This window comes from Harpegnathos saltator, unplaced genomic scaffold (genome assembly GCF_003227715.2).
Source record: "Harpegnathos saltator strain DR-91 unplaced genomic scaffold, Hsal_v8.6 scaffold93, whole genome shotgun sequence".
Lineage (NCBI taxonomy): Eukaryota > Metazoa > Arthropoda > Insecta > Hymenoptera > Formicidae > Harpegnathos > Harpegnathos saltator.
The window spans coordinates 3092267-3106977 of record NW_020230721.1 but is presented as its reverse complement, the minus strand read 5'-3'; the positions used below and the strand labels follow the sequence as shown (position 1 = coordinate 3106977).

The window sequence follows — 14711 nt, the reverse complement described above, 5'->3', positions numbered from 1 at the left end:
GGCGTGCGCTCGATGGCCGCCTAGACCGCTCGAATCGGTCGCGCCCGGGGCCTGGGGCGTGAGCCAGGCGTGTGAGTACCGCGGGTGAACGAGCGTGCGAGAGAGAGAGAGAGAGAGAGAGAGAGAGAGAGAGAGGACGGAAAGGAGAGAAAGAGAGAGACAGGGAGGAGGAGGGGGCGGGAGATTCACGTTCGCCGCGGAGGGCTGCGTTCGCCAAGCAGTTACTCCGGAACCGTTGCCTTGACGACACGCATTCACGCATGCGCGCACGCAACACCGGCCGTACGCGAGTCAAAAGTGCGCGCGCGCCACTCGCCTCCGTCACCCTCGCCTTCGTCACCGCCGCTCTTGCCACCACCACCACCACCACTACCACCACCGCGGCCGCCGCGATCACCACCTCCGCCGCCGCCGCCGCTGCCGCCGCCACCGTCACCGCCACCGCCACCTCCACCGCCACCTCCACCTCCACCTCCACCTCCACCTCATCATCATCAACATTACCACCACCTCCTGTGCCGAATACCACTACCCTCGCCTCCTCTCGTAAGTCCTCTGCTCTCGTTCTCTCTGTCTCTCTCCCACCATTTCTCTCTCCGCCCTCGTCCTCGTGGTGTTCTCCGGCGAACACGCGCGAGCGCGTGAACGCGTTAACGGGAGTGCGCGCTGTCACCGTCGGGAAACGTCATTTCGCGGATCTCGTGGCAATCGCCTCGCTCGCTCTCGCACGTCGCGCGTTCCTCACGCAGCTTCCGCCGCTGGTGCCTCGGGTCCTGGCCGCTGGTTCCGTGTCTTGTGTCGCGCGTCCGAGCCGTCGCGAGTGTCAGCGGCCGCCACGGGACGAGGATGCTCCAGCGAGAAGTGAGCAGCAGCCCCTGCAAGAGGAGGAAGAAGGTGACCGAGTGAGCGACAATGTCGACCCGCTGGAGAACGTTGCGCTAGCGTACGTGTCCTCCCCGTGTCTTTCATGTGGTGACCTAGCGAGTGGTCGGACTGTCACACGCGCGTACCCGATGCCTCCGCTGGAGAATCGCGCGAGCACGACGAGAACCCGAGGACGGATCGCCGGCGCGCCGTGAGTCGAGCTCTCGAGAGCGGAGCCGTCGTGTGAGACGGCTCTCGAGCCGCTCTCTCGCCTTCGAGTGCTCCCTGGGAAGCCGCGCGCGCGTTGGCGTCGGCGACGGCGCGCTTGTCGGTGTCCGTTGTTGGCTGCAGAGAGAAGCTCCCCGTCGAGCGGCTCTCGCGGAACGCGATGTCCGCTGTGACACTCGACGAGCACTTGCTGGCTTGTCGTGGGATAGTGTTTCGCGCACGGAACTCGCTGGACTCACGCGGGACGTCAACACGGTTGCCGTGTACGTGACTGCTGGTCGTCGCACGCCGTGAACCCGAGTGACATCGTGGCCCGTGAGAGGCGAGCTCGTTCTCTGCGTCTACCTCGTCAGCCGGAATCCCAAGGGAGGAGCGGCCTCGAGGCGACGAAGCGCCGACGTCGCGAAGCGCCAAGGGAGACTCGTCTGAGCGACGAAGAGGGACGATGCCAGCACCTTGTCCTCCTTACTGAGCCGCCTGAAGAGGACCTAGGGAACGGACCCATCGGGTCTCCGAGGGAGGGTCCGACGGCCGGACCGGCCGCTTCCGCGTGCCGACCGGGTCGCGAGAGCCAAAGGCACAAGGACACTCGGGGGAGGACAGACAGGGACTCCCAGCCGTCGGCTCGAGGTATCACGGCGCGTCAGCGGCTGCGTCCCGCAGGTTGGATGGTGCCTCGAGGATTAACCCTCGGCAGAACGACGACTCGGGAGCCGGAGCCGGAGCAGCTACGCTTTTACGACTCTCCGCCGCCGCCGCCACGGATGGACGCGAGCGTGTGCTGTCTGCCCGCCGGTGCCGGCACGGGAGCGCAGCATCCTCATCCGGCGGCTCTGCAGGGTCTACCTTCCGCCGGACAGCCGACGATACAGCCGCCTTACCAGTACGCCGCGGACCAGATCGTGCCCGACCGGGCGCAGCCTGACGGGCTCACCGTGCTCGGATGCAACGCGCAGGACGGCTGGCAGCAGATCTCGTCGACGTCCACCGTCGCCGGGGCCGTCACTGCCACCACCACCGCGTACATCGACTACTCGTGGCTGCAGATGCAGGTGAGTCCTGGCTACCCCTTCGGTCACCGCTGACTTCCCTCCAGCTTTCGGGCCCAGCTTTCGCGCTCCTCCGGAGTGGTTACTCAACCCGGCTAGGTATCATTGTGCTGGTAAAATGTTACACGCACCTTGAGGTGGACCATGATGACCCGAATAGTTTTTCATCCACCATCGCGGTGCCAGTTATGGTCTTAGAAAGTGGCTTTTGTGGAGTAATCTCTTCATACAGGTCATTCGATGAAGTACTTAATGGGTTTGGAAACATCTCGGGTCATCATCACCCAGCCGGGTTAAGGGTTCGATTCGTGTGGTTCGAAGTAGAGTCCTGCATGGGAAGAAAGGTCCCAGTCCGCGTAACTGGGCAGGTTGCAGAGGTGAGATCTATGTTGGTACAGCCGAAGAAACTTGGCTGAGATAGATTGCTGGAAGCAATCGGCTGATTCCAAGAAGCTCCTTGTGCAATTTTCTGCTCCCACATGCGAGTTTGCCGCTTGGCTTTGCCCTTTGGCACTTGCGGAAAAAAAGATCTCGTGTAACGGGATAGGGACCGGGGGAGGATTCAGTGACGAGAAGTGATATCTATGCGAGCACGCCCGGACGAGTTCGTTTTAGTCCGTGGATGTCCAGTTGTGCCAGATTTTATCGGTTGAGATAACTGAAGGACATTGAGCGAGTGGAGGACTTCGGCGCAGGAGTCTTTCACAGCCGGCGGATTAAAGGTCGCGGTGTGTCGTTTCTTTGATGAGCTTTGCAACGCATTTCGTGTACAGTAGGAAAATCCTCTTGGGGATTAAAGGACCTCTTTTAGGGACTAAAGGACCTCTCGGGAATTATTAAACCAATAAATCCTTCTGTTAGAGATACGTTGCGTAGTTCCTCGAGGAGGCATCGCAATCTTCAATTCGACCGAGTGCACAGTCGAGTCTTTTGATTTTTTCCTAAGCGACGGGAAACTCGGCCACGCTCGGCGAAGACGTTTTTCCGTGTACCTGCGTGCAAGGGGAAAATATCTGTTTCCGTGTAGCTAAATAGGAATCAGACGAAAATCCGACCGGCAACGGGAAAACTTCTGGGCATTCAGCCGAGTCAAAACTCGGTTGAGATCGTCGAAAACGAGACTGATTGATCAGGAAATCCGGGCTTCCTTGCGGGAATCCTCCTGCTTCTGCAATCGAATCTTCTACTTGGTCTCTCCCAAGCAATGGAAAATTCAATTGCACAGAATTGGTTTTTCCGCGTGCGTGGAAAATACCGCTCTATTGACGCGAACGAATTTTCCGTCGCTTCAGAGGAATGAAGGCCAGACAGAAGAACGTAAGGACAGAAAGATTTCTGCAGATTCTGCAGATTTTCTCTCTGTCTATCGCGATATTTTGTGTTCAGCCGTTAAGAATTAATCATGTCAATGAGAGCCGCGTGAGAAAGTTGTTAGCGAGTGATTTTTTTCCTCATGAGAGGAAAATTACGTTGGCGACGTATCCGGTATGTGGATTTCCTCGATCTTTATCACCGGAGCTACCGATGATCAAGGACTTCTTTCCGCCAGAACAGTCAAAAGGCGAGTTGCAAAAGTAACGAAAGGGAAACTTGTTTATTTGTCTCCCATTTCTGATGCTCCTTATTTTTAATTCGATTCAACATCAGTTACAGACATAAAGTGCAGTGTTATAAGTTTGAATATTTTTTACAAAGAATTGCGAAGGACTGTCGTTTTTATTTACAAGACGAAAGCTTCACAGAGAGATCACTTCTTCACTTCTTTGACAGTTCTGCTGATAAACGTGTGTGAAACATTCGCCGTGTCTTTCATCGTCCAATCTCGATCTCACATCCCGTTGATATATCTTTATATCTACCGCAATTAAGTGCGATCCTGATTTTTTATTTTATATGTAGTGTCGCGAAGACATTGTGCATCTAGGGATATCTGTCAAGTGCATTCAGTTATCTTAACCGAGTCTGAATGGTCGGACGAATGTTTTTGATCCCGGCGGCAGAAGTATCATTTTTCCTCGCGAAAAATCTGCGTCTGCTTTAAATGTTTGTCTATCCAGACACGCAGACCGCGATTTTTGTCGTGCAATTTCAACGGAACCAACGTAGTAGTACCTGTCGAGGTTTTCATCATTGCATTGTTTTGAAATATTAAGACTCTGTTCACGCGCGAAGTAACACAAGCGAGCGACGGCCGGCTTATCAAAGTAGCGCGATAGATTTCGGAGCCGACTCAAAGGAACCGTATAGGATTACCGGGAAGAAATAAACATATTGCACAAATAAACATCTAATTAATAATTAAATATACAATGAAGCTTTGGGAAAATAGTAAATAAATTGGGAATAATTAATCCTTGAACATTGGGATGCTTTTGTCACCTCCTGTTACTAGGATGGATAAATTTTTATTCCTTTTTTTTTCTTTAGTGTACATGAACTATAAATATTTGGAAAAAATTTGTAGCAATGTGTGTAAAATAGTTTTAAATCGTATACAATTTTTTGAGGGAAAAAGGAGAACTTTCCACCGTAAAAAGAAGAAAACTTCTTTTATCTGAGTATAAACGGTCTGAGATATTTATAAACATTATGAAACCTTCGCTTAAAAATATAAAAAAATATACATTAATTTTGGTTCATGTAATTTACTTTTATCCAATAAGAAATACCATCGGATGAATTTCACTCATCCTAGTGTTTAAGAGTTAAGGACTTGTGCATGTATCCAACTTGAAGTGGATCACTTTTCTGTATCAGTTATAAATTGCGACTTAAGCAATGTAGAAGGAAACGAAAGAACAGTGCGATTCGAGAGATCGGCCGGCTCGGACGAAGACTGTGAGGGAACTCTGACTTAGCTGAGGACACGACAATCGCGCCTGCTTGAGCGACGGATTTCGTACTCCTGGCAAGAGCTCGCTTCTCAATCTAATAATTAAATATACAATGAAACTTTGGGAAAATAATAAATAAAACGGAGATAATTAATCCTTGAACACTAGAACGTTTTTGTCACCTCCTACTAGAACAGGTGAATGCTCGTAACTTTTTTATTATTTCTTATTTTTATTATTTTTCTAGTGTACATGAATCATAAATATTTGGTAAAAATTTGTAGCAATATGTATAAAACAGCTTTATAAAACTTTCTACCGTAAAAAAAAGAAAACTTCTTTGATCCGAGTATAAACGGTCTGAGATATTTATAAACATTATGAATCTTTCCCTTAAAAATATAAAAAAATATACATTAACTTCTGGTTCATGTAATTTACTTTTACCAATAAAAAATATCATCGGATGAATTTCACCCATCCTAGTGTTTAAGGGTTAAGTGTTAACTTGTGCATAAATCCAACTTGAAGTGGACCACTTTTCTGTGTCAACCATAAATTGCGCAACTTAAGCAATGTAAGAGGAAACGAAAGAAGAGTCCGATCCGAGAGATCGGCCGGCTCGGACGAAGACTGTGAGGGAACTCTGACTTAGCTGAGGAAACAACACGACAGTCGCGTCTGCTTGAGCGACGGATTTCGTATTCCTGGCAAGAGTTAGCCTCTCAAGCCGGCGGCGGTTGATTGAACGCGACTTAATTTAGTATGCGATGGCGATAACGCAAACACTCATTTAATTAGCGGTAACACGTACCGCGCCGCCTCTAAATAGCGAATACACGCCGATTTCAGACGAACCTCCGGTCTCTTTCTCTTTCTCTCTCTCTCTCTCTCTCTCTTTCTCTCAGATAGAATCTCGCGCACGTGTCGCCGGCCGGCTACACCACTTTTTAGGATTTGTCGTAAATCGCGCGAGATTACAGGTTTTCAGTGAAGCGTAATATTATAGCTGTCAATTTTTCACCGGATATATTCATTATCGAACATGCGCGGCTGAGGTCCGAAGGAGAGCGGAAAAGGAGAAAAAGAAGAAAAAACGACGAAAGTAACGTCGAGTTACTAATTCAATCGGAGAGTCAATGTCTAATTAATGTCTCCTCGTTAAGGCCGAAGCACCAAGAGCCGAGGACCGCCGTCGGGAGCGCCGGAGCTCGAGAGAGAGCGCTGATTACTTTGAGCCCGTCGGCACCTCGTCGCTCGGCCGCGTCGATACGTAATCTCGATCGCGATCGGTCGCGACGCGATCGATGCGCGAGAAGCGACGAGTGCGCGTTTTTCGATCTCGTCGTCGAAGCGCGGCCATTTCGGCGGCGCGCCGTCGCGCATCGCGACGACGAGCACGGCGACGGCGAGGACGATGGTGTATCAGTTCCCGGGAAGCGCTAGATCGTAAAATAATAGAGCGAAGTAATAATAGCCATTACTATTATCTCGGTACGAGTGACTATGTGCTCTCTCTCCCCTTACAGACGCGGCGGCGTCGTCTCCGCGTAAAGCCACGCTGTTGACAGGGCAAATATCCTTTGATACCGCGCCGTCCGTCTGGCACACGCGTCGTACGCCTCTCTCTCTCTCTCTCTCTCTCTCGCTGCCTTTACGGAGTAAGTTATCTATATGGCACGCGCGCGTGTGCGTGCGTGCGTGCGTGCGTGCGTGCGTGCGATCTCTCACGCCACGAATGAGAGCGTGTACTTTTCACATTACGACGGCTGTCTCGCCTGTCGTTAAGAGGACTTCAGGATTTTCGTCGGGGAGTTCGGCTATTTCGCTAATGAATTTGTTGGATTTGTTATTGCGCGCCGGTTATCGGGACGCCATATTATCATCGGATATGTAACACCGAAATGTCCGCATATTTTCCTTTCAGAGTGGTCCGAACGCTTGGTTGTTTTTTCTTCTCTTTTCGGTGCAACTCGGAACGCAGCAGCGGGATGAGAGTCCCAATGGGAGAAATTGCTTTCCATTAAGCCACGTTCTTTCGTCGGACCGTCGGCTGCGTCCCGGATTACGTCGGAGAAGGAAGTATTCAAAGTATCTTGAAACCGAGCGTATACAGGGTGTCACCCGTATCATCCGATATTTTTGTAAACGAGGCATTTTAGAGAGAAATGTTCCAGACAAAAGTTGTACGGTTTCAAGGAGGATATGAAATAACTATATCAGTTTGTTTACAGATGGCGCCACTTTCGAGATATTCATTGATTATCAATTTTCTTAAATGGAAATCTTAATTTTTTGTTATATCATCTTCTTCCACCAATTAATTTGAACGACTTTTGTCTGAAACAGTTTTTTATTCGTCTAATATTTTTTGAGATATTTAAGGAAAACCTGATAACTTTTTTAACATTAACTTACGATATCTCGCCAACTATTTGTCGGAAGAAAAAGTGTTACTAGACTTTTTTATTCTATTTGAAATATATTGAATATATTGTTACAATAGCGCCGCTTAGTGTAGTGTAGTGACTTTAGTTAATTTCATAATTTGGAAATTTCCATAGGTCGATAAGTTAACAAAAGTCGGGGCGCTGTTGCAGCAATATATTCCTGAGATTAAATAAAGTAAAAAAGTTTAGTACTATTTTTCTTTCGACAAATAGCGAGATATCGTAAACTAAATAGGTTGCAAAGGTTGCCAAGTTTTCCTTAAATTTAATAATTCAACTTAATATTTCAGAAAATATTAGGCAAATAAAAAAATGTTTCAGACAAAAGTCGTTCAAATTAATTGGCAGAAAAAGACGATATAATAAAAAATTGGGATTCCCGCTTAAGAAAATTGATGATCTCGAAAGTGGTGCCATCTGTAAACAAAATGCTATCGCTGTCTTATATCACCCTTCAAAGCAAACAACTTTTGTCCGAAAGATTTTTCTCTAAAATGTCGTGTTTACAAAAAAAATCGAGTGGTCTGTGACACCCTATTATATTTATACACGAGCATGAATTGTTATATTTTTCCAAATGAAAAAATATATATTGTCCTAGGATCGTAGAAGCAATTGCGTAGGGGGGAAGATATCTAGAAGATAAAAAATATTCAGTGAACACTACCAATATATATTTATACTTGTTATATACATATTGTTGAACACCAGAAAAAGATTTTTTCTCAAAACGGGACGCTCAAACGGTTTTCTCAACACAAAGCTTTTCATATGAAAGAGACTGCTCGTTCCACTTAAATAAAAAGTGCACGTTTCGGGATAAAAATGTTGCTAGGACCGCATATGTGAATATCCTCCGCCTTCTTCCAATTTTTCCTGCCGCTGCCGCACGTGAGGCGTTCTCGGCAGCTCGCACTTTCTTTCATACACACGGACGATTTCTTTCTTCATTTCGATTCTTATCAATCGCGACAGATTATAAATGCGGCCGTCGGGAGCGATCGTGCAGGTTTAGAAAGCTTTTGCTCTCGATTTGATGAAAAGGAGAACGCGCGCGCTGAGACGACAGCGACGGCGCGCGGCGACGGTTCGGTTTGTCGCGCACGGCCGGTCTACGAATTTTGCACAACGCGCACGCCTATTACCGCTTCCAACCGGAAACCGGTTTTTTGATACCGTTACCAACTCCCGAATGCCGAGTTTCGGTACGCAAAATCGCGCCTCGACGAGTGCCGATAGAATGCACGGCTATATGAAACGACCGTTAGGAGAGAACGCGCGCAAACGCCGCGGAATTATCGTCGAGCTGGGAACATGCGCGGGAGGGGGGAGGGGAGAGGAGGCGGATTCGGAAGTTCCTCTTTCTCGGTCTCTTCCTTTCGCTTGCTGCTTTTGCGCCGAATGTCAGCCTACGCGACAGCGCGAGGATCCGCGAGAGGCCCTCCGCCTCGCCGAAAACGAAAGTCTCTCTCGGAGCGGAAAAAGAGGCGAGGCGAGGAGTTTTTTGCCGCCGCGGCTGCTCGCTCGTCACGAGAGAGACACACTCGTCGTCGCGCATACTTTCACTGTGCGATCGCAAAACGCGACTCGGGCTCGCGACTCCTTTGCTTTCTCGCGCGCGTATAATTAGAGCGCGATCTTCGGCGCTCGCGTTTCTTCGATGACCGCTGCGCGTCTCCGTCCGGCAGGATTCGAACGACGCGCGCTGCGGCGGACTGCCGAGAGACAGAGGGAGAGAGAGAGAGAGAGAGGAGGGAGGTGGGGGGAGAAGGGGAGAGAGACGCGCATCGGTCTCACGCTCTCGAACGTATCGCCGGGACAGGGACGCTCGGCTAAATCGCCACCGGTAATTAGCCGATACCCCGACGCAATCTAAACGCATTGTGACGCGTGTAAGATAATAAGCGGACGGAAATCCACGATTATTGTGCCCGAGGCAGAAAGGACATCCCAAGCACCACCGGACGAACCATTTCCACGGTTCACCGCCCTCCGTTTCAAAACCGCTGCGTACCGATTACCGTTCCGCCGATTATTTCAGCCGTTGTACAAATACGCGCGAGGGTACGAAGCGAGGCGGAAGGGAGGCGGGGGGGGGGGAGGAGGCAGACGCGATTAACATCGAGCGAAGATGACGACCTAACCGAAAATACGACGTTCTTATAGCCGGTCTCTCTCTCTCTCTCTCTCTCTCTCTTTCTCGTCTCGTTTGTTCTTCGCGCGCGTGCGAGAAGTGAGACGTCGCGCTAGGAATATAGATCCTTCACGCCGGGATACGACGCGATACGTGACTGGCAGAAGCGATTTTGTTATAAACAAGATGTCACACGAAGATACATGTCTCCTACAAAAACGGAGCAATTATATCGACTCCCGTCGCAGCGGCGCGTCGGCGCGGTCGGAAAAGCTGCGGAGGAGAAAAAAGCGAGGTGCGCGTTTCCGCGTCACCGGCATTTCGTAATAATCGCGATAGCGATCTCTGATCTCCGCACTCGTGCATTCGTCAGCTCGTGGTTTTAATTCGTCGCCTGGCGATATCATCGATATGCCGATATCGTTCCCTTTTTTTATATCGGTCAGGACTCTCAGCGCGCGCGCGCTGGCAGGAGCGCGGAGAGCAGGACATTCACGGCTCGATACGTATACGGAAAGTTAACCGAGACCTCGCGGTGAAATCGGCTCTTTCGCGATGCAACCGATTCGGGGGGACTCTTCGCCTCTTCCTCCTCCTTCTCCTTCTTGTCATCCTCGTCGTCGTCGTCGTCGTCGTATTACCGCTCGCTAGCCAGTGACTCACGTCGAATCGTGAACGAGTGGGTGTGCGGTTACTTGCGTTACACGCTTGCTCGTCGACCACTGGCAGGCTCACTCGCGCCAGGATCGTCCAGGATCGCGTGGTCCTCGACAATGGAGGATCTTTTCGCGAGAAGGAAAGGCTCTCTCTTTCTCCGTCCGTCTTTCGTTTCCAGCTTCCGTGCGTTTTCTGCCTCCTCCGCCGCCTTCCCGTTCGATCCTCGGCCGCCCGAGGAAACGTCTTCCTCATTGTCCTTCCGGATTCTGAGAGCAACCGCGCGGCCGAGCGGCGGTTGCTCTCGCCGGCAACGTCTCGCTAACGTTGCGTTAAACGCCGTCCGCAAATATTGTTACTCGCCACCGCACGCCACCGCCGCTGTTATTTACGCTCGAGCACGTTGTAAATTTCCATAAGTATGCGCCAGTTGTTGCACGAGGCTCTCCTCTTCGCCGCCTCTCCTCTCTCCCTTTTCCCGCTGCTCCATTTTCACAGCCGCGCGATGCGATGCTAATGCTGCTTGCGGCTTCGCTAGAAATCGACGTTCGCCCCATTATCGTCCTGCGAGAGGATCCGCAGGGGAGGGAGGAACGGAGGAAAGCTCGGGTGTTGTTGTTGTTGTTGTCACTGTGAGCGAGTCGAAAATATCGAATGAGTGCAAAATTCGACAAATTTCAATTCGAGTCCCTCAGGCCCTCGATTACGCCGAAAAGGAAGTAATTTCAGAACAAGCGGAATCATCTAAATTTTAGAGGATTTTATTCTTATATACAGCCTCAAGAGGAATCCTCTAAGATTAAGAAGAAAATATCATAAACACATTATTCTTTAAGTTAGAGGGATTATATGTTGCATGTATAATGCAAATCTTATTGATTTCAATATAAGTTTCCTCTTATTCGTAGATTATTCAATCTTTTTTTTACGCGGATTATCATTTAATCTTTCTGTACTTTATTTTTGCTGGTTATACTGGTTAATTTGAAAAAATTATTATAATGTAAAAAAATTGTTATATATATATAATTGTTATATAAAATTGTTATATAGTTATTATAATGAAAAAAAATTATTATAATGAAAAAATTATTATAATGTATAGCGAAAAGTAATAGATATATAGATGTATTCTTCTGGCTCCAGTTCTGCAATAAGTATAATGAAACAAAATCATTGTGACAAATAAATTTCCAATCGGTGTTGTTATGGACTTCATAGCTACAAAGTGGTTCATCATAACCAATTCTATGAAACATAGTTAAAAGAAAAAATACGTTATTCGACTTCTTGTAATAGATTGTAAATTTTTTTGACCGAATATGGGTGAATTATCTTCGTTTATGTATTACAGCAACACACATATCTTTTTTAAAAAGCGTTCCAAATATTTTGACGCATGAGCATATGGTGATTTTTTCGTTCATGTCTGAAGGTGGAGCATGATTGAACAAAAGAAGCCGACATATTCGAATCAACACCTTCCTCTTCATACAAGAGGAAAATTAATTGACATAAGAGGAAATCCTCTTGAAACAAGAGGAAAACAGTTGGAATAATATCTAATAAATTTTAGATGAATGCTTCACACTTTGATCGTTCTATCGAAAGAGGAATCCTTTTTCTGTAAGAGGCTTCGCTTCGAATATGAGACTATGGGAAAAATCACTTCACAAGTAGAATACGTGTTTTTTGGGTGTTCTAATGGAACTCGAGACCGAATTGTTCTAACTCTAACCTGAAATTTGTCAAGCCTGAAATTTATCAAACAGCGCCGCCGTTAATCGCGGATATTCGCTCGGCCGTGATTAGCGCGACGTTTTCGCGAGTCGCGTCGCCGTTTCCGCGCGGCGCCTCTTTTGCTTGTCAAACCGATGAAATATATACGTACGAGTACCGGTTATTCGCCAACGAGAAGTCGAGTACTGTCTTAACTGGGTCAAGCGTGTCGCGCGTCCGTAGCGTTACAGTTCGTTCCTCGCGAGTTTCAACGACTTCGATTTTCGCCCGCGCTCCTTCTCGTCCGCGCGCGCGTTTAATTTTCGCGCGTTCGCAACGTCGAAATCGATGGCAACGCTGAAATCGTACTGGCTCTCTCGAAGGTCCGCTCGCGGTGCACAGGATTCACGCGTTGGCACGCCGACACAGTTCCAGCCCCCGGTTAGCCGTCGTTAGTTTAGTCCGAGTGCACCAAACCAATGTTACGGGCAATTTACTCGCGAAATTAGTTACAAAACGCTCGACCTATCTACCCATCAGCCGCTTCCTCTTCCTCCACGATAAATAGATGGCCGGCCATTAAATGCCGAGAGTGGAGGAAGAGTTATTGTTTGCGCGCATCGGCATAATAGATTTGTACGCGGTGCCGTAGAAAAAAGAAAAGAAAAGAACGCGCGCGAAACGCGGCGTCATTACGCGGCGCGTCGCATTTGCGAACTTTGCGTTGTTTACAAAACCCCCCACGGATCCCGTCCGTGGGGGATCTTCTCTCCCTCGTCGGAGGTCACGGCGTTTCTTCACGTCGATTTTCCGCGTCTGAGCTCGGCTCGATCAGTGCTGCGCTCAGATCGATATTATTTGTCTCAAGGATCTGGCAAGTCTGCGCGTTCGCGAATTTGTCGCAAGCGTCGAATTGACGGGAAATACCTCGCGAATTCCGGCAAGATTCGTGCTGCAATCGGGAGTATTATTTAAATTGAAACAAACAATAGTTTTGCCTTTTCTCCGTGCCTCGCAAGGATAAATTCGTCATATTCTTGAAAGGGAGGTCAAAATTCCACTCTTGAGTGCGCGATGGGTGTATTTTCAATGTAATGCCTCTTATCAAGAAGTCGACTGTTATCCAGTAAATTCTTTGTCGAAGGTAACCGTTACTTGAAAGAATTGACGTTAACTGGATGATCGCTTTCTTTTTTTATTTTTTTTTAATAGCAGAGTCATATTTCTTCTCGAGTAAGAACAACGAGCTGAAATTTCGGTCGACCGAAATAATCGAAATTGAGATCGAGATTATCTCGTACGTATTCGATAATTAAATCGTGATTATTTATGATGCATCGAATACTTTTATTCGGTTGATTGACACACTGACTGTAATTAATTTCATCGATTAAATTATTAAATTATACACGAGACCATTTGGACTGCTGATTATTTTAGTCGACTCGGATTTTAATCGATTAACGCCCAATGCCGATGAAAAGTTTTCTTTTTGGTTCTTTTTTCTCGACTCGAACCGCTCGACGCGCTGATTTCTACTGATCATTTCCATGCTCAAATTTTTAAGCCACCAGAAACAAGTGCAATCTGCGACAATTGGTGTATTCGTCAGTTCGTTTTTTTCATCATCTTTCTATATTTAAATTTAATTTCATTTTTCGCTAAATTTAATTTCATTTTCAATTCGATTTAATCAATGTTTCTAATTAATTCAATTTTAATTCTATTTTCTCGATTCAATTTTTTTGCATTTAATTTTTCACACGCAGTTGATCACGTTTTGTACATAAATTGGAGATTAGAATCCATTTGCCTTGTTTTCAGCCGAAGCCCACTTAACCCGACTCCACCTAATTACGTTTAATGAAACACGCGCGCGGGTAACTGGGAAAAATCTCGTCACGATTCTGATGCGCACAGCGCGGTCAAAGTCGACGGCTTTAATGACGGCCGTTTTAATGACGAGCTCACTCCGATGATGTACGCGATCGTAAAGTGAGCGCTGCGCTTTTACGATCCTCCCGCTGTTTTTTTTTCTCTCTCTCCACAATGTGTCGCGCAGCGTTGCGACATCGTACCCGCGATCGCACCGCTTTATTATGCGTTCATTCGCTGCTGATCATTATGCCGCGCGCGTCGAGTTTATCGAAGATCCGAATCACGTCATATGATAATGGTCGCGCGCTTCTCTCGCCATGCGAAGTTCTCCCCGCCGCCGCTGTTTCCCCGCCGGGCTGTATTATTAAGCGTTTCGGTAGTTAACAGTCGTGCACACTCGCGCGCGATCGCCAGGAAACAGATATGACGCGCGTCGCGAAGCGTGAAAAGTACGAGCGCGCCCAGCGCGATTAAGGTAAACGTGGCCCAATCGCCGGACACGTATCCGACCACTTTGAAAACAAATATTTACTATTTATTTTAACAATAATGAGCGAAAGTAACAATTATTTAATTATTAAAAAAATTTCTTTTATTCACTTATTCAATTATTATTCAACAATTCAATTATTTAAAAAGGAACTCCAATATTTGACGATTAGTTGGAAAGAAATATACCCAATTTGATACTTCTGTGTTAAAATAAAAATTAATTAAATAAGTATGCGCGTATGGTTTGGCAAAATAATGGTCAATCGTTAGTAAGTTCATTAAGAGGTAGCGTCTATATTTATATTATTTCCCGTTAGCATATACTAATTTTCTAATCGCGGTGGGACAAATTACATACCCGAACATTGGGTCATAACCTATTTCAACTGTCCCGCCACTGGTACATTAA

General features: G+C 47.5%; 1 protein-coding gene across 1 annotated transcript in view; it reads left to right on the top strand.

Annotated features, from left to right (window-relative positions):
* The first annotated feature begins 502 nt into the window (after positions 1–502).
* LOC105188127 (zinc finger and BTB domain-containing protein 45) overlaps positions 503–14711 on the top strand; it is a 99019-nt gene continuing 84810 nt past the window's right edge. The window contains exon 1 of the mRNA XM_025307728.1: positions 503–2144. Coding sequence (XP_025163513.1) covers positions 1761–2144 — 384 coding nt within the window. The 5' untranslated portion in view covers positions 503–1760. The remainder of the gene's footprint in view (positions 2145–14711) is intronic.